Consider the following 22,071-nt stretch of genomic DNA (forward strand, 5'->3'; position numbering starts at 1 on the left):
CTCCACAGTTCTTATCCTGGTCCATGCTCGGATGTTTCGAAGCCAGGAAAGCTGTTTTCTTCCGACCTCTCTACGTCCCTCAATCTTCTCCTTCATAACGAACAAATATTAAATAACATTTAGTAAATGTTGTAAACATTTAGTAAATTGGAAATGAATATTCATAAAACAAAGATTATCTGAACAACAGGACGAGACATTTTCATTAACGACAATAAAATCGAAGTGGTTGATGAATACATATATCTAGGACACAAAGTCAAATTTGGTAAAGGTAACTAGATAGCGGAGTTACCAAGAAGAAAAAGGCTAAGTTGGGCAGTTACTTTCGGCAATTTTAAATATGTTTTTGAAAATAAAAAAGTCCCTATATGCTTGAAAAGACAAGTATATGAATCGTGCATATTGCCAGTGACAACATATGGACTAGAAACCATGTCTATAACACAAAAAAGTAGCGAGAAATTAAAAAACACGCAACGATCCATGGAAAGACAGATGCTCGGTGTATGTTTAAGAGACAGATTAAGAAATGAAGAAACAAGGCGCCAAACCGGAATCGTAGATATCATGGATCGTGCAGCGAAATTGAAATGGCAGTGGGCAGGACACTTGGTGAGACAAAATGATGGCAGGCAAAACACCCAGAATAATAAAGTGGAGACCATGGGCAAACAAACATAAGAAGGCTACAGAAAAGATGGGTCGACGACATTGGCTCTATTACCGGTAAAACGTGAATGATAAAAGCGGGTGATATAAAGGAATGGAGACGTTTGGAAGACGCCTTTATCCAGCAGTGCGGAGAATAAGGCTGAAGAAGAAGAAGAAGAAAGAAATTTATTTCATTTTAAGTTATTTTCTCTTGAAAGCCAACGAACCTTATTATCGAGCGAAGGTCTCCGTATTTACTATTTTCAAGTAAAAAGTCTTTGAATTGGCAATGAAAAAGAGTTTTAACGACAATTGCGTTGACAATCTTAATCCCTAAATCCATAACATTGAAAATTTATTCGCTCAAAGCGCTTTCTGATGAATAATACAATGTTAAATAAGTATCTGTAGATTTATTTTTGCCTTGAAAATAGAAACAAAACCTTCTCACTTCAGTTATACTTTTAGCCCCATATGTTGAAATTGAAACAATTTTATCGAGTTTCATATTGTGTTTCTTCATGCATTTAATGAAAGCATTTGCAATACCCAATAGGCGATAGTCCTAGAAGTTCTTCTTTAGGACCCGTAGACAAAATTAATAAAACCAAAAGCGAAACTTGCTCTGAGTAAGCCGGACGAGCTGTGGTTTGCCGACCACTACACTAGCATACCAAATAGAATACCAAATAAAATATAAATGTACGCCGGAACCACTTTTTTCACGGAGAATACGTTCCACACAGTAGTCTAAAAAAATTAAAGTAAAAAAATAACAATGGTGATTAGGTTTCCTTTTTGAAAAACATTTCAGGATCTTAAAAAAATAATTGTTTACTATTTCTTGTACCTTAATTTCATAAAAAAATATAACACGACAGCAAAATACATAAAATAAAAATCGTAACAAATATTGTTCACTATCACTATAATATTATATTATTTGGTCTAGTAAGTAAAATAGCGATATATACGAGTACATATCGCCACCAAATAGCTAAATCAGCCACGCATTGAGCGGCTAGGCTTTTTAATAAATGCCGGCATTCAATTGAATGGATAGGCCATTCGTTGAATGTATTAAAAACCTACGTTTTGGCTGGTTGAAAGCTAATGGAAACGGCTGAACCAAAAGCCGCAGGGTTACGTTAAGATAATGTACGTAATAAATAAAGTTTTTCATTATTATTAAACTAAACCCAACCTATCCTAACCTCACGTAAGTTAACGAAACTAAATAAATTAAAAAATAAAACAATTATTATTGTTTTATTAAAATTCTTTAAGTTAAACGTTGCTCTCAATATTTTGGCTAAGCGTTTCAATGAGGAAGTTCAGTGGTTTTTATTTATTTTTTTATTTGTAAATAGACTATTAAACTAAGCCAAATTTATTTTTTTCATTTTTTATGTATCGTATTATCAGCGTTATGATTTTTTAAAGTTTTGTAATTCTGAAATAACTCCGCGTGTGACGTCAGAGATTCTCATCCGCTTATTCTCGATCAGTTCTGCCCATTGGTCCATTTCACGGCAAGCAAACCGGAAATTTTCCATAACTCTCTTATCATTGGTTGATTTATATAAACCAGTTACGTCGTTAAAAGTAGTTCGTTTTTATTATATTATTTTCGTACGTTTTCAGGAAAATTTGCCGTACAATTTAATGCTCCAATTTTTACCGCGCGCAAGAAAACATTTATACTATCCGATTTCCCGTAGGGATGAAGTTCCTCATTGGAAACCGGAAAAATCCTTAAATGTATTAAATAATGAACAGCCTTACTACACAATTGAGTGGCTGATTTAACTGTTTGGCGGCGATATAAATATTATGTAACTATACAACGCATTGTCAAATAAATTATTAATGTTAAATGATTTTTTTTTTCATTTTTGCACTGTGTAATTTCGAATCTGTGTAAAAAGAAGATCCAGTGAGTCGAATTCTAAAGTCTGAGCATTTGCCATATTATGTATTTTATCCTTTATACATTTATGAGAAAAACAATAGACTAACATGCGATAATTCATGAGCATGTTTAGGCAAATCAAAGGTAAAAACACAGAAAATTGTAATAAAGCATATCAAATGTGACCCAATAATTATATTGAGTATTTGAAGTGTGTTCAAATCCTTTTTATTGTTTACCAGTTTTGAGACAAAGCCGTATCTTCGTCCAAACATTCTATATATGTCAACATCATAAGCTAACTTAACCTAACCGAGATGGAGGATATTTAAAAAAGGAATTCGCAAGTCTAAGCATTCACCGGTCATTTAACCAAATGTTTGCGGGTTTGAGTAATTTTACTTCACGTGTCATATTTCGATAAATATACCCAAAAAACGTCCTCAATCTCGGTTGAAATAATATTTCAGTACTCTATAACGTGTACATTATTTTCATTTCATGAGAATTTTCTATTTTTAGATAACATTAATATTTGTACTATGTTTGTATAATTAAACTCAAATGATTTGACTATCACATTACAACAGAGATGGAGAACATTTTAGTGAGGTTATATGGAAGTCAAGGGATTTAAAAGGCTTTTAACCTGTGTAAATGCCTAGATTTTCATATTCCCTTCTCTCTGTTGTTTATTTATAGAAACATAAATACAGCCAACAATAAAAAAAAACATAATAAAGATAAGGTTGAATGTCAGATCAGTGAAGTTTCTAATGTATGAGTTGTAATATGTTAATCTTAATAATTCTCTTAGGGGTGAAATTCGACTACCAACATTTGGACAAACTCAACATTTTGTTGAAATAATTTGGTTTAAATAAAATACTAATTAAGAAATAAAACAGAAAAACAAAAAAGTTCTTAATTTCATGCAGTACAGCTCCATTGTTGTGAATTATAAATTGAAATAAAAATGATTTGTATAATTACCTAATAAAAAATATCCAAAGCGAGGTAACTGTGTAGTAATTAACTGTTATAATTTCACAAAGCGTCACACATAGAGCATTGTACTAAGAACATACGTCACACATACATATGTAGTTATTATTTATAATATTAATTAATGTTCACGATTCACGATAGTTGTTATTTAAAAATTAGGAATCAACCCGTTCAAGTTCTTGTAAAGTTTCAACTCTCGGAAAATGCAGGAAAGTTTAGGGAGTATTGTATGCAATATACCCAAATCATGGTGTCCAGTTTGGAAGTAATGGCGGAACTGCTATGGCAATAGCCACGGCGTCTCCAGCTAGCCATTCTCCGCCCTACCATTTTATTTCAGTATCTGACAAAAGTTATTTGCAAATTACCGGAGCCCGACGTAAAAAGATCTTACAGGCGGCTGTAAGAAAATACTAGCTGGAAAAGATAGTACGTATCTAGTAATGAGGTGACCGTGTTTTGATTGATGATGACCGTTCCACCTTATGCTTTCTGATTTTCCACCGGACGCAGCCGTTATCCGTTTGCTATAGGATAATTTCAAAGACCAGATGCTTATGTTATATATGTATAACGAAGAGTACATCTAAGCATTTTCATATACAAATATGAAAATCAAGTGTAATCTCCATAGTTTTATATTTAATGTTGCATCTAAGCATCAGACATTTTGTTATGAAAATTACAACTAAGCTTCTTATTATTGCTAAGAATATTTTATCTAAGCTTCACAGTTTTGTAAAGAATGTTACATACATATAAGCTTTATAATTTTGTTATGAAAATTACATCTAAGCTTCACAGTTCTGTCAGGAATATTACATCTAAGCTTCATAGTTTTGTTATTAAAATAACACAAAAGCTTCATTTTTTTGTTAAGAAAATTACATCTGTTTCTTCTTAATTTTGCTGTTAAATTACATTTGAGTCACGTTATTAAGAGAACAATATTTTTTTTTATTTTGTTTTTGTTTTGCAGTATTTAAGATTTTTTGCTGGTATGTAATATCTCTTTGTACATTTATAAATTACCTTATGATTTTATAGATCAAATAATTTTTAAGATATTGCTTTGTCAGTAGAATAAGAACCACTAAATATATTTAAAAAATAAGTATTAAGTATTATAATACTGGCCAAATTTTAATTTATTTAGTAAAAAATAATGGAATCGAAAACATAGTTTTTTTGTGACTATAATAATTTTAAGATTCATTAAAAAATCCATTTATTTATATTTGTATAAATATATCTGAAAAAAAAATATTGATTGATAGCTATTTCAGAATCGATTAAAAAACTTTTTAATAAAAATGTGTATATCTTAATCTAATACTATAAAATATTGTTAAATGATTATATTTCACATAACTTGGTTTTATATTTATTTCATTTGCTAATATTGACGCATTAAAAAGTTTTGATTCGTGTTCGTTTGTTTTTCTCTGGTTATAGTAAAATACAGTCTTAAACTTATTGAAATTATGCTAAAATACAAAGACTAAAATTAATCAAGCAAAATTGATGTAATAAAAACGATTGACTTTAATTAACGGGTAATGGAAAACCACATCGAAATATTTACTACTTTAATATTTATGACGATATATATATCCAAAAAAATATAATGTAAAAAACGCATCTAAAGTAGGACATATAAATTATTATATTAAACACAATAATTTATTTACCATTTAAATAATTATTATTCACCTTTTTTAAAAATATTTTAGATTACTAATTTAGAAATCCGCAACATCATGCCAGAATTCAGGATTTATTTTGTAAAAAACTTTTTTCGATTCTGAAAACACAAAAGTGGGCTTAGTTTTTAAAAACGAAAATACTAATTAATTTTCATTATGATATTTTACTTGAGTTTTTCCATTGAAACAAATATTAATTAATATGAACGTCTTTGGCCTTAGTTCATATAAGTAAATAGATCGTAATCAGCACAGTGGAAATAATTTGCCAGAATTTTAAGATCGTTAAAGTCTTTTGAAAACATTTACTTACGAGTATGCAGGATATTTGGCAAGTTACTGAATGATTTCATTTTTCGTTGCTCACAGTTTCCGGTTGTAAAAAGGCTATATAATTATTTGTTCTTACGAAAAACACTTCAATTCTTGACATCACTACGATGGTATCTTTTCCGATACATGAACATGAAAAAAATAGCGTGTGGGGAATATGGTTGTAGAATTAAATATTTTTTATCAAATGGAAACCCGTAGTGTTACGGCTAATGCGCTCGCATCGTGCACGGGAGCTCCGGGCACCGGGAATCGGTAAGATCACAGTAGTTGAAATATTTTAAGCCTAGTTGTTCTATATTGTAATTCACTAATGTAATCAGGCCTGAAACGAGAACTAAAATCTGAAGCGTATGATACATCACCTCTCTTTTCATGTTACTAAAACGATTCCGCTGCAATTCAAGCACAAATGCAGTGATCTATTCACCACTGGCTGGAGACAGAGAAAACAAGGGCAGGCTTAATATTATTTAAACAATCCTAAATATAGAAAAAAACTATTTTGAAGTAGAAGGCAGGGGCGAGCCGTGTATAAAAGCGATTATGGGCAGCTTACCATAATATTTGACTAACTATAATAACGTTTTACTGTAACTTTATTTACAGATAAACAAATAAAATAATTAATATTTATTTTAAATCATTTCCACCGTTTGTATTTTTATCCTAATACAAATAAAGCGCGCCCAGCGTCTGCGGTGAGCCAAGAAACTAGCCGATTATTGCAGCTTATTTTTTCATACGAATAAGTATATTACACTTTGAATGTCTTAACCCCAGTGCGGGTTTTTACTCTTAGATTAAACTTGCAGATTACACAAATTATTTAAAGATTCTTGATTTGGAAAACAGTATTTCCAACGTTTTTTCTTAAGGGCTATTTTTCTTTGAGATGGTACTTTTGACCTAAGACCATAATTTCTTTCGTGCGTCATATTGCAAGACATATGGCGCTCGACGCGGCCGTTTTTAGCACTGTTAATTTATAGAACAATTCGGCCAGATGACTTTTCAATTGAATACCTAATATAAACTGAATGCATAGTGATATTTTTTATTTATTTAATAATGAGTTATGAATTAAAGTAATGGATAATATATCATAATATAATATATCACGAAGTTACGTCGTTTGAGTTGATTTCACAGATAAGAGTTGTTGTATCACACAGAACCACAGAAAAATATCAATTTATAGTATTTATTACTTACATTATATTATGTACCTTCTATGTAGGCACAAATAAAAGATGTTTTTTTATAGCTTACCCGTAAATAAAATCACCACTGTAGAAGGCGCACTGGTAGAAGGTCATAATGGCAATTGTGCCTCTTATTAGCTATTGAAAAAACCTTGGTCAGTTTTAAAAAATACACAAATTGACTTGGACTATGTCATTATGGAATGGACGAACCATAAAAATAGTTAATAGTTATCTAGGACATGAAAAAAAATCCGAGATAGATAATCAAGAGGTGAAAATAGAAATAATGCGAGATCTATCCTGGGCTGCTTTTGTTAAGTTCTCATAATTCCTCTCATAGTTCTCATAATTCCTAAAGTCTCAGAAGTACTCACTTCAAAACTTTTCTTTTTCACAAAAAAAATGCGCAAATTATCAGTGATACAAAGTTCTATAGAAAGAAGAATGCTGGGTATATCATTAAGAGAAACAAGAACCAACCCGTGGATAAGATCAAAGCGAGATCAAAGGTGTGGTCCACGGGGTTGCTAAACAGAAACTGAGCTGAGGTGGTCATATAGCCAGAACCACAAACTCTACATAAACTCAAAAAGTCCTGGAATGGCGACCCAGAACAGGCAGAAGAAGTATCGGCAGGCTTCAGACAAGGTGGTCTGATGACGTAAAACGGGTTGCGGATAATCGTTGGATGCGGTTGGCTCAGGATAGGGAGGTGTGGAAATTTATAGAGGTTCACCATTGGGCGAGAAAGGGCTGATGATAATGTCATTATTACGGTCAAAAACCGAGTTGATTTATAAATTATCGTTTACTTAGGTGTAACAAACGTATTTATATGTATATAATACAGGCGTGTCATGATATCTGCCAATAAGCTGCAACTTGTTCATGCTGAAAACAAGCATACGTGCATTAATCGGAAAACCATAATAATTTTCCTTTAAGTGTCTGTAATTACAAATTGCGGATATTCAGTACGCGTTTAGATTGAATTGTTTTTAAGTAAATATTATGTGTTATGTCTTTCCTCGTCATACGTTCGTGTGGATTGGATACTAATGTCTGACGATACGTTGCCGGGAGTGGGCAATTTTAGAAGAACCCGAGTGCAAAGTCTCTCACTAAAGTGGACAATATGAATCAGATAGATTAGACGAAACACCTTTTTTGCACCGGTTCTCGCAAGATGGCTGATTATCGGAATTTATTAGTAAAACTTAATGATGTTTTCCATTCATACGTCGTCTCATCAACTCACACCGCCACCGTCTCGCAAGGGCAGTAGACCAATAATTCCGAGGAAATAGGAGGCACGAGCTCTTGAAAATGTTTTTTTTTGTGATGAGTAGTAAATCTGTCAGAAAACTATTTTAAACAAATATTTTGTTTTTTATTATATTTTGTACCTTTTACATTTTTTTATATAACTTTTATATAACTTTTTCTTTTCTTATTCTTTATATTTAAATTTATCCAATTTATATTTACTTTATTTTTATTACTGTATATAAATATATTTGTTTTTATTTTATTTGCAATTATTTAGTGATTAACATTTCTTAATTGTTAAATGCTTTTATTTTGATACCGATAATGTACTTAATCAATACCTTACACCACTATGGAAAATTTATATTGACTGTTTTCACAATTTTCATTGATATATATATATTCTTATTTTCTGTATACAATATATGTAAAAACAGTTGTTTTTTTTTTAAAGTTCATACTTGAAAAAACCTTAACCTATTACTGCTAAATAAGAGAAGAAAAATACCATAGTTAAAGTCAATAATAGATAATAGAATTAGAAAATACGAGCTGAATTTTTTTATTGTTAAATTGATTTAAATGTATTTCAGCATTTTTATTTAAACACATAATTAAACCCTCTCATATATAAATCGATTTATCTACAACCCTTTTCTTCGCGTTTTTTCACACTCCTCTTCTCTATTAAAAAAATGTATTTATTTATAATGTTCAAAACCCGAAAGAGTTATATAAATATACTACAAAGTCATGTCATGTTGTGTCTTGTCTGGTTAGTACTGTCATCATGTTGCACATCCAATAAAATAGAGGGATTACTAGAAAAACTTAGATTTTTCTGGCCATAATTATAGCTTTCCAATGTACCCGCATGATGGTTGTATAATTATTTTTGTAAACAAAAACTGGACAAAACCCCCTTGGGAGTTATTAAAATATTACAACAGAGACGTAGAACATTTTGGAAGACATTTAACATTGGAAGAATTGAAGGGATAAATGTGTGCTTACATGGGCAGAATGGTGAATGATACTATGTGTAAAGGCCACTTAAACCAGCCAATGATTATTCATAAGCCCTGTAAATGACTAGAATTCCATATTCCCTATCATAAATCTCTGTAGATTACTTTATACTTGGTTGCGCATATATGACGTAGGTATCCAGTGTCGATTATTGACACAATTTCAGTTTCAATCTGCCTTCAACCTTGTTAACCCTACCTCAGTATTCCTTCATAACCCGCTACAATTAGACCTAGTGTCCATCCGCGTGATTGTATTGCTAATCGCCGCGCCGCTTTTATATACTCGTATTTATTCCTTATCCAATCGCGCCAGTGCAGTGTGGTGCAGTGTGGTGCCAGTAGCTCGCTGCGGAAGGCCTTCCCGTTACGCATATTTGGTGCCGCATTTTTAGTGTCAAATGTCTGGATCCAGCCGAGTGCTGCAAGAACGAGAAAGACTGGATGAGGTTAGTTGTTTCCCTTCCTAGTCCATATTCGTTAGAGGTTGGATTGACTATTGACACCGCATACCGCATCGCTACGAGTAAACTCACTTATTTTCATTAAATTTAATCACCGTTCACTCCATTTAATAATAACCCTCACTATTTTGCGCCCCGCATCCGGGATATTATTTATTCCCCACCAATTATAAATATAATATTAATATAGAAGAAATAATTGTGGTAAAGCTAATCTAATGAGGAACTTCAGTCCTATGGGATATTGAATACAATAAATGTTTTCTTATACGCGGTAAAAATTGGAGCATTAAATTGTACGGCAAAGTTTCCTGAAATTGTACGAAAAAATAATAAAAAATATTTTTACTAAAACAGACTACTTTGAATGACGTCACTGGTTCATATTAATCAACCTATGATACGAGTATGAGAGCTATGGAAGATTTTCTGTTTGTTTTCCATGGATGGACCAATTGGAAGAACTGAATGGGACTAAGCGGAAAAGAACTTCTGACGTCACACGCGGATTTATTTAGTAAAAAATCGTAGCGCTGGTAATACGATAAAAACATTTTTTTTTTTAATTTTGGCTAAGTTTAATAGTCGATTAACAAAAAAAACCACTGAACTTCCTCATTGTCATTCAAACTGATCGTTAATAAATGCTTCAAATCATTCAATTATGCAATGCATTCTACACTTTGGAAAACACGGGAAAATGATTAAAGTTAATTGGTAAAATGTAACTACTTACTTTTTCAGCAGTCCGATTCCATCTGGAATTTTTCTTATATGATTGTTGGCCAGATTTAATATCTTTATGCACGTCATGGTCAGCAAAACTTCGGGGAATGTATTGAAACTGTTCGAGTTTAGTTCCACGAGTCTTAAGTTTCTAAGGTTTCTGAGGAATTCCAAGGAATCACTTCGTAATGCGTTATGTCCAGCTATAAGTTCTTCAAGTCCTCGGTGCAGTAAAGACTCATCAGGTAATTCCTCCAAGCCTGCTTTGGTGATGTCTAGTTTGTTGGCACACAATTGTTTTTGAGTTGCCTGTGAAAATAAAAAAGAGGTCAATACGTGCAAAACATTTAACATGCAAGCTGATTATTCCCTATTTTATCAAATTACAGGTATTCTGATAATTTAATCAGTCTAACAATGACATAAATTCCAAAACTTGTATTCTAATGAACCAAAAATAAAAGTATTGAATAATACCACAGATATATTTTATTCGGTGGATAATACAAAATAATTCCGTCTTGTACAAACATCAATACTAATTGAGTAGGTACATATTACAATGCTTAAATTTGTTGCAGCAGAGAGGGAAAACATTTTTGGGAAGGTAATATGGAAGTCTAGGCATTTACAGAGCTTATGACCTGTTATTGGTTGGTTTTAATGGCCACTTTAAACACAGTAACATTCATTTTGTTACACAATGTTAACAATAATCTTTTAAATTAAAGAAACATCACCGATGATTATTAATTGACTAATATTTTGATTCCGCTTTTTGATTTAGTAGTAAGAGACCATGCAAGAGATATCGGGTTCCATTCCCGATATGGTTGACATGAAATATGTATAAAAACAGTTGGTCTCTGGTCTTGCCTCCTGAAGCGTAAGATCATCTTACATTTATGTAAAAAAAAATCAACAACAAGAAGTTCCCTATACAGGAAATGATAATGATAATTTTACTAAGAAATTTCGGCTTTTTAGCTGTGTAAATTGAAATATGTTTTTTTCCCTTAAATACGTACATCGACTTAATTCTGTATGTATACAACATTTGTCTATTGTTGTGAACTCATGGATTTAATCAATATTAATATACCAATACGTAGAACTAGACAAAATAGTCTATATTATTGTCACCCTTCTCAAACTAACTATCTTTGTCACTCACCGCGTTACCAGACTAGGAAACGAATGTACCTCTCATATCGACATTTTTAACTCGAGTCTCTGTGAATTCAAATCATCTGTTCACAAATATTTTATGATGTTCTGTAGTAACGATTAACGAATTTTGCAAAAATTTGCAATAGATACTTATGGTAATGATCTGGTGTTTATTCATTTTATATTTGTTATATCTTTTGTATGCTGACATACATATACATACAAGTATAAATATATTTATTGTTATTTTTATTTTTATACCCATGTTTTTATATTGTTTTTTTATTTTTTATTTTTTGTAAATCTAACTAACTTATTATTTTGTTTTATTTTATATTGTAAAAGGCACTTGTGCCGTATAATAAATAAATTTGTCAAATACCTAGCGTTGAACATACTTATGTTTTCCGTACGAAGTTCAAAGAAGCGTGTTTAATTACAATACAATTTTATCTGTTTTATTTACTTGGTTTGGAAAACATACAGTTATTCGTATTTCAAAATTTAAATACATATAAAATAAAAACTCATCAAGTTTGCATTAATCAAAAGTGACAATTTATTAATTTGAACCGAACATTATAATACAATAAAAGTACATAAAATACTCGTAAGATTCACCAAGGCCATGTACATGGCTTGTCTTTGGAGATATTTTTTTTTAATATCTGATTACAATACTTATCTAATACTAAACGGTGCTAGTGAAATTGAGTTTTTTTTTTAAAAAACACGTGCACTTTCAATAATTAGATAAATAAAATAGAAACATTAAAATTGTAAACATTAGGCAAAAATTGATTTCATTCTTATAGACCCCTGATCAAATAGCCCCCCAACTCTTAATTTGCACTTATCTATCATGTTAACCCTAATTTTGCGAGTCGCGTTTTATAACAATTTTTTAGGAAGTTTTTAAATTCGTTGTTTTTTCTTTGATACAGAATGATAATTCGTCAATGATTCTTATGGAGGTAATTATTAAGAATAAATAAATAAATAATACCGGATACACACGTTATGCTTTCCACATACATGCATGTAGAATAATGTACGTACACGCGGACAAATAAATTGAAATTAAAAAGAAAAAGAAAATCTAACAAATATTTCAATCATAATTCAAAGCAATAAATAAATGATAACCAAAGCTAGTACTGGTCACTTTTTGTCGTGATACCTCATATTTGAATATGGTATATCCGCTTGTATTTTTTTAGGGAAATAAATATTTAACTAGGGTTTTAAAATATTTTATGCCAATACTAGTACCTATGTAAGACCTACGCGTAATATTCATATTATTTCGAATAACGAACCTGTTTTTTCGTGATTTCGATGGGTTCCAAGGAATCTTGTTCTATCCCCGAGATGATGCTGAGGTCATCACACTCCAAGAACGTCACACGCGACTTCATATTTACTCTTTACTCACTCGACATGCACCGCGCAAACAGATAATAGCATACTCACTACTCACATATCTCTGCTTATCCGAACTTTTTTTGTGAAAATTCTTCAGTACCTCCATTTAATTCCCCCATTGCAATAACTGTAGCATTTACACTTAAAAAACCGTTAATTTTCTAGAACAATAAAACAAACAAACCTTAACGTTGAGATTTAAAGTTTAAAACTGGTGTTATAAAAATATGTTTCCGCCTTGTGGTATTGCTGTTCGTACACATAGTGTCCTATGCTATGCTTCAACAGATGTGGTTAAGACGACGATGAACATATTATTAATTCACATAATAGTATAATTTTAATATCATACTATATTTTTTAGCTGATTTAGTAGGCATTTATTAATAAAAAAAAACAAAAATTAAAACTCTCCTAAATTGTTTGTGACTATGGCGTTGGTAGGTACTAGTTGCGAGTACGCAGATAACCTATCTTTGTATTAAAAAACTTTTATTTAGTTAGAAATAATCATGAAATTTCATGAATAATTTTATTTGCACGATTTTCATCTAAACATATACTACAATTCTGAAGTCAGCGCTACTAACAGTTACATCAAATAAATATATATCTTTGGTGCATCTTTCTTTACGACGATAAAAGTAAAATTACCATACAATGACCAAAACAGACAATACACATTTTCAATCTAATTTGAATAAGATTTGGGTAACAGTCAATTTCACACTTCAGGAAACTTTGAAAATATTTTCTTAAATTTTCATCACATTAACTTTCTAATCAGTTCGCCAAGAATTCACAACTAAAAATTTAACAGTTGAATACATCAAATTAATTATAATATTTGTATATTGCTAGACAGTTCCCGTGGTGCAATGGCTAAGTCAATTGCCTCACACACGGGGTTGCGGGTTAATTTCCGAGTGAGATCACGATCAGCCGTGATTTTTCTCAAGCCTGGATGTCGAGTATTGCAAAAACTTTTATTGTTCAATTTTTTTTTTTAAATCGTACTCTGTTTACACCTTTTCATTTTTTTAATCTTATTATCAATTTACTTTCACCAAAGTTATCTTTGACTTCGCCAGCAGTTTTAAACACACAATGTTTTAAGCTATTAAACGGACGACATTAAATTATTTAATCAAGCATTGAGTTATGACATAAAAAAGTAATGTGTCCAGTCTAACGAGGAATCACGTGTCACGACAAAAAAAATATGTTACGTATAAAATCACAAAAAAAGGCGTTTGCAAATAAAACACCTTATGGCAGGATCTTAAAACCTAAAGAGTTATTTTTTACACGATTTACAGGTTATATCGAGAGAGGGATTGGCTTCTTCACTACTGTTATTATTAACTGAATCAACTCTCACGAAGGTGAATGTCACAGTGACGTATGACAACTCTTAACATCATATTATATGTTCACATATCTTGAGCATAATAGTACCCAGAGTAAGTACTCCGCCATTGTTGTGTCTACTAGTATACGGGTGTAGTCTGGATGTCTTACACGTTAGATAAGCGGTTAGTTATATTGTTATTTATTTATTCATAAACACAACACCGTTCACAAAAAAAACAGATAACCATACGTTTCAGCTCTTTAACTTCACAAACATCAACAGATGACAGAATTGAAAGAATATAGATGTTCAAATATGAGCAGAATGGGGAATAACATTCCAATAACATTTGCGTAACACACAGTGTGTTAAGTGGCCCTTAAACCAGCCAATGACAGGTCATAAGCCCTGTAGATGCCTAGACTTCTATATAACCTTCTCTAAAATGTTGTTCATCTCTGTTGTAATATATTAAGATAATCATACATAAATACAGAAAAGATTACATACATACCTCGGATGCACATTTCATTTTCATTTTTAGTGATTGTGCGACATGCACTATGTTTATTGTGTATTGCACCCTAGTGAAAATGTTGTAAATATCCTACTGTGGGTACAATATATTTCTCTCCAGCTCAATAACAACTTAACTCTCCCCGAATGTACATGTGGTTTTGATATTCTCTGCGCGATCGGTAACAAGTTTTTTTTAGTTATTAATAAGTCATTCCAATCCACTGTGTCTTATTATCGTACGAATCAATAATCAAGAACCGACAAGTGTCGATCTGACCACAGTTTCTGATAGAGCTACTATTGGGGTACGGTGGAAAAGTAACTAAAGATAACGTAATAGCAACGCCAAATTCCGCGAACCAGCAAAACACGCAAAATTCGAGCGTCCCTCTGCTGTCTGGCAAGTGACGCGATCATCCAGTCTAACTAGAAACACTTAATGTTAACACGTTAATATTACTTGTAAAGTTCTATTGTGGTCATCATCAACTGACTTTATCAATAATCGATATATCGGCGGCCTCCGTGGTGTAGTGGTCAAGACGCTTGACTCACGCACGGAAGGTTCCGGGTTTGATTCCCGGTGAGAACACAAAAAAATAAATTAGATTTTTCTCACGCCTGGGTGTTCTGTGATGTAATTCACCACTGTAATTCGGCCTCCTGGCCTGTTGTGGTGCAAAAATAAATAAATAAATAACGGAAAAAATATTTTTCTTCGGTAAACAGACTTGTGGCCTTTATTTTAAGTTCACAAACTAGAGAAAAAACATTCTTATAAACATTAAAGATTGGTTGATTTTTATATATCAAATTATTTAGAATATATTTTTACGTCGGTAATGCATCTTAAACCAAAACGTCATAATAAAGGTATGTTATTTTAGTGCGTAGATATGTGTACCGTGGCATACGTGTCCTCTTGGTACATATAGATGTATCTACCCAAAACTTGAAGGTAGGGGGTTAGTAGTTATCTTTGTAATCATACGGGAAAATATATCTTCAACTATGACGTCATGGTGAAGGTATGATGTCATTAACTTCCGATTGTAATCACGGCTCTGATGCGAGTTACCGATCAACTTATCGACTATGTAACATAAATGATCCAGATACGCTGCAATCGGGATTATAAGTCAGAGAACTGATTAATTGATTATTTACTAATTGCTAATAAAAATATGTCAATCGAAGCTGAACTGGGAGTGGACAACGGAGTTTTAGTCCCAACATCTATGTATGGAAGTGTAACATAAAACTGGCAGAGGAAGGATGAAAGCCGAGTGAATGCGGTCTTAGACGAATGTGTGGGAAATCAATGTATGACAGGGTTACGAATGAAATTATGAAATCCGGCGAGTGTAAAACTGGGTCGGGCATAATTGATAAGATTAAGAAAGGGTCTCTGAGATGGTTAGGTCATGTAGAACGAATGGATGACGAAAGAATGGTAAATTAAGTATAAATGGCAAAAATGAACGGTACTGTGAGACGAGGACGACCAAGGAAGACGTGGCATAATAAGATAAACCAAAATCTTATGTCTGGTCATGTCAAAAGCAGGCATAACCGAAGCTAGAAATGTATGCCAGGACAGACCTGTGAGGCGGTCCATTCTCTCTGCCTACCCCTACGGGGAAATGGCGTGATGGTAGTGTAGTATACATTTTCTCGATTTTTTTAATTCAGAGAAATAATGTACTGCAACACTGAAACGAAAACCAGTCATAAATAAGTAACATTTTATATTTTGTAGCTATTTGAAATAATGGCATGGAAGTATGTCAAAACTCTTTGAATCGATTATTTCAGATTAGATTTACGGAATAGGCTATTTGTGTTGTCAACCGATCGGAACAACATAAGATCGCTGCTAGTTAAATCATTTTACCGCTGTCACGTGCCATAAAATAGTTTAAAGACATTGGGCCTTACTCGTGAACTTGGTATAAAGTTATACGGATGGAAATATCATCCTTATTATAGTAATAGAATAAGGATGGTATTCCCATACTCATTCTACAACTATGCCTAAGCGTAACTTTATACCAGGTTTATAAGTAAGGCCCATTAAAGACAAATAATAAAATAAGAAATTGTAACGAGCAATCCGTTTTACTTACTTAACTGTAGAAATGATTTATATAGAGCGAAGCCATGTTTTATAACACAAGAGTAACCTAACTTTTACATTTTAATATTTTTAAATATTTTCATTTATTTATTTATTTACACCTTTTATCAAAATACAATTTAACGTTCACTTTGCCCAGCTAACAAAGGTACATACCCCGTTCCAAGCTAGGCAATTACATTCTAATATATGAAAATAGTAAAAAAAATAATAGAGAGCACCAACAAATAAAATATAAACTTATTCGTATATACATATACATACACACATATACATATATTCACACACATATATATATACACCCACATACACACACACATACATACACCCATGGGCATATACATACATACATTCATAAAAACATAGACAATTTATTTATGCGAAACTTCATGGATGCCATATATAAATATATTTTTTTTAATTATTCCTTACTTTTATATTTTATTTTCGACATACAGTAAGATCTAAAGGAAAATATTTTTAATTATTGGTCAATTATATTTTTTAAATCCGTCTCCCTCTTGAATGGTATTTTATATTTTCTTATTATTGAATAACAGGTTCTACTATCTACCCATCCATCCGTACTAATATTATAAATGCGAAAGTTTTGTTCGTTTATGTGTGTTTCCTTCACGTCTCAACGTAGTGACCGATTGACATGTATTTTTGAATAGGGATAGGCGAAGAGGTGAGAAGTAAAATAGGTTACTTATTTTTTATCCCGAATCAAAAAAAGTACCCCAAAAAAATGTAATATGTCAACAATGAGGAACACTAAATGCAAATGAGTAGGCGGTAAGGTGGTATGTCAAAAATAATTCATTTGACATTAACTGTATAAATTTCTATCTTGACTCGCTTTATCTATGTTTAGTTTGGTTTGCTTTTTGTTTAGTTTTGTAGTAGGATTTTGGATTCCAGAACAGAATAACGATGCGACGTCGCCATAGACTAGCGGGTCGTTTTTTTTTTTTCATACCGATGGTTGGGAGGACCGGCAATCGATAGGTACAAGCTATTTTCTGTCCCGAAAAATATATCATTCCATCGGGAAAATTCTTATTGCTAAACGACAAAAATAATTCATTACCCAATTAATTTCTCCCAAATGCTAAAAGCTAATTATATTTATAATAATTGGGAAAAACTTTATCTGGATGTAGATATATTTTTTATACTTATTTATCGTATTTTTGTTGTTTTCCTAATAAAAACAAAATAAAATAATGTTTAAAAGTATAAGCATTAATTACAAATAATTGATTAATAAACAAGTGCACTATTTTACCCTCTCCTTAAAATTCTAAAGTTTGTTCAATTTCAACAGAGATGGAGCACCTTTTTGAAGAGGGATTATAAACGTATTTACAAGGCTCCTGACAAGAAATAGGCTGATTTGAGTAATCACAGCATCCTATGTATGGGGAAGGTGGGGCGTGTTGTGACAACGCATTTAAAATTCGCGTTAATTGACCTAGCGCCAACCGCATGGCTTCATTTCGTGTAAAATACGTTCCGCCAGTTGCTGTCAAAATCGTACGGTTGATTTTAAAAAGTTTGACGATAAAGTATGGTTTAAAGGTGTTTAACTATCTTTTCCTGCAAATTTTCTAAGTCTTTTCCTGTCCTGTTAGACCAAGATGAGATATTTTATATTACCAAAACGTTATATAATTTGTGTGTATTATTAGAATAAATAAAGTACTTCCTTCAGACAAATTCACTTTCATGGCCATTTTAATGGAAAATAGTTAGTTGTGACAGTGACATTCCAATTATCTTCATGGTAAAAGGTGGATGAAGTGCAAAAATTCCATAGAAGTGTCACGAGCTATGTTCTGGAGTGTATGAATACATTTCAGATTTATTTGTGACTTTTGTTTGACTGGTGCAGAATGATTTCAATTAGAAACTAGAATTGTTTTCATCAAAGAGAACACGTTTTCAATTTACAATATTTAATGATCGAGAAGCATATTTTACATTTGAATATGAATATTTTAAATATTTTTTTCTTATTTTGACTAATTTATTTCTTAAATACTTAATTATTTTATTCGTCACAACTTGCCCCACCCTTGACACAACTAACTTCACGGGTGGGGCAGGTTGTGAAAGCTTCCATATTTTGTAAAACTGCATTTATTCACTTTGTCCATTTGTTTTCTTATTAAAATTATAACTTTAGTTTTATTAAAGGATTTCCTACAATAACCTTTTTTGTGACTTAGTCACAATACGCCCCATTCCTTTCCCCCCTAACATTCATATTCTGCCATACACCAAAAAGGTTTTTGGCTCTTCTGCTTCTCAAAAATTATCAGACGGAACGATAATTATGAATCAAAGTGTTTTTAAGCATAGGCACAGTGTTCACTAGCCTAGATTTTATGTTTTTTTCTCTATCTCGTTTGATACATCGGTCAATTTTATTATTTTGTATATTTGCCGAGATGCCGAGTGATAAAAAGAAAGATTATTTTACGATAGTATTGATAAATTTACTTATTTTATTTTACCAAGCCTAAAAATCGTATTATTCTTATTATTTAAGGTACTTGTTTATAAATATGTAAAATATAAAACCCGACTTTTGATTGTCGTTTTACTCTTTCTAACAACTTAACACGTGTTAGCAAAGAGCTATTGTGCAAAACCGGTTCTTTAACTAGGTAGGTAGGTAGGTAGGTTATATAATTCGTGATTGTTGTTATAATGATTTTTTTTTTTTAATCATTAAACTGAACATTATTAATTAGGAAGTATTTAAATCAATAATTCGGCCAACGGGAAAAAAGAAAAAACAATTTATTAATCAGAAACGAAACCACATTTTAAACCAATTTATTAATGCAGAGACAAGTTGAGACATCTATGAACGTTTTGTTAAAGCTAAAAGTACAATAACTGACCTTATTAGCGACATCTAGTGGCAAATTCCTAATGCAGAATGGAAATTGGAAAAGTTAGTAGACAAAAACTTTAGTTGCTTTTTTTTTCTTTATCTCTTACCTAAATTAGAATGCGCCAATATTAGCATTTTAATTTAACTCTTTATAGCAATTTAAATTATACCGTAAAAGGCTTAAAGGTTTAAAGACAGCAAAACCTACATATGTATTAATTATAAATTATAAACACTAAAAAATATTTTTTCCTCTATTTCAATGCTAAAAAACGGTGACAATTTTATTCAATAATTTTTTTTTATTATTATTCTAAAGCTGTCATTATGAATACACTAGTGAGGGATGTGCTTTCTATTGTGTATATATAGGTAGGGAGTTTTTTTAGATTTTTTATATTACCCACGTATTGTCTCATATATATATATATATATATATATATAACTGCAGTTAAAATATATACTCCAGTAGCTACATTTAAAAATGTTGGATTTGAGCGTATAATTTTGTTGTTTATTTATTTTGAAGACAAAAAACATATTTTAACAGTTAACAATTCATAAATTTCATAAACGCTTGTTTTGAGTGTTTAATTTTGTGCAATGTATGTACATTTTACTATCTACACTAATACATAATATGTATTATACATCTATACATGTATTGTTTAATATCGCTGTTAAATTTTTTGACTTTAAAATATAAATAAATATGAAGAGAAATGAATAAAATGTATTAATTTGACCTTTTTACAGGAATGGGTCGCATTAAGAAAATGCACGATCTTTTAAACTAGTTTGAGAAAGGATTAAAGTGAAAACATGTACAGGACGTACCTACCTATGATATGACATTGCATTTTTCCACTTTACATGGTGTGGAACATCCACTATTCTGCCTCTGCCTATATTTGAACATCAATTTTCGCTAAAATCTTTATAATGTTGGTAAGATTCATACAAATTCTACTTAACATGTTCTAATAATACTTTTTTAAAATTTATGTATATTTTTTTAAAAACCCTTTATGGTTATAAATATAAGAAAAATATAACAATTTACTCATTTTACGTCTCATCTGGTTAGTGTACCTAGTCATCGTACGCTTTTTTAAGGTTGATTTTTAATTTGTCTCCAATATAGTTTTTTCAAGTCTTGTAGTGTTCAAGTCCATTGAGTCGTATTTTTGACGATTCTAAATTTGTCTTTGCTTTCTTAATATGGTAATGTTGTTGTTGAACTGACTCTTCGGGTAGCCATCTTATCTAATTTATGATAAATTTGTGATATTTACTTCTTTTATCCACGAGAACCACAAGTTCCTTTCCCAGTAGTGGTCGAACCCCAGGAACACGTGTCTGTCCTTGGGCGGGGGGTTGGGGGGCCCGGCCGGGGGCGGCGTGAGGCGGAGCACCAGGCGGGCGGAGCGCGGCCCTCGGAGCTCCACCTCACCGCCCCCCAGTTCCACCAGTTCGGGCAGGCCGTCCAAGCTGCCTGGAAATTTTTAAAATTCATCATAACTTTTAAATCGCAGTGAAAGGAGAAAATGAAATCAGTAAATATAAATAGTAAAATTCCGGTTCATTTATTTTATTATTCGGTTCGTTTTTTTTAAAGGGGTACCGAGAGCACAATTTAAAAAAATATATTAAACAGTGTTTTATTTCAATTTCAAAAACCACACTTTCTACGCGCCACCCCGTACTTAGGGGAGAGCGTTAATGAAACGGACGTTCCATGAAACGGACATTATATTATTCTACGAGTAGTAACTCAATTACTGTTTGAGTTTAAATATTTTTATTGCTTGCCGTACTTAGTATCATATCACACTACGTACGTTACTCTTGTGCCTGCCATTGTGTAGTGAAGACGTTTGTGATTTTTTTTGTCTTCTTAGTAGTTTTTTGTTGCTGTTTTACAACAAACTCAAAAGGTAAGCGTTAGTGCATTTTTTTTTATTTCGAGATATCAATTGCTGGTAATATAAGGTACATCAAATAATAAATGTGTTTTATTTTTTATTTACATAATATTTCGGAGAGTTCAATGAAACGGATGTCTAGTTCACGGTATTTTTTTTGTCCGTTTCGTGAAAAAAAATTATACAAAACATACTATATTTTTATTACAGATCATGAATTCTGGAAATAAATGAGAAGACCGATGAACACAGTTAGAGAGCGGTGAGAGAAGTGCTTAAAAAAAGCGTCAACCAAAGCTAATGAAAAGGTTCTAAGATATCGGAA

The 22,071-nt window shown here is 31.8% G+C and overlaps 1 protein-coding gene across 5 annotated transcripts in view; it reads right to left on the reverse strand.

Moving 5' to 3' along the window:
- Phlpp (PH domain leucine-rich repeat protein phosphatase) overlaps nucleotides 1-22,071 on the reverse strand; it is a 53,305-nt gene that overhangs the window by 14,680 nt on the left and 16,554 nt on the right. For 2 of the 5 annotated variants that reach the window (XM_088238184.1, XM_088238183.1), the window contains exons 3-4: nucleotides 21,117-21,316; nucleotides 10,319-10,617 (exon numbers count right to left, since the gene is read on the reverse strand). In XM_088238184.1, the coding sequence (XP_088094310.1) occupies nucleotides 10,319-10,617; nucleotides 21,117-21,316 (499 nt within the window). Of the gene's footprint in view, nucleotides 1-3,559; nucleotides 3,831-9,317; nucleotides 9,541-10,318; nucleotides 10,618-12,797; nucleotides 13,047-21,116; nucleotides 21,317-22,071 lie in introns of those variants that run through there. The other 3 variants (XM_088238187.1, XM_088238185.1, XM_088238186.1) reach the window with 3 other exon arrangements.

Source organism: Micrasema longulum, unplaced genomic scaffold, assembly GCF_059751315.1.
Source record: "Micrasema longulum isolate JH-2025_06_02 unplaced genomic scaffold, ASM5975131v1 h1tg001834l, whole genome shotgun sequence".
Classification (NCBI taxonomy): Eukaryota; Metazoa; Arthropoda; class Insecta; order Trichoptera; family Brachycentridae; genus Micrasema; species Micrasema longulum.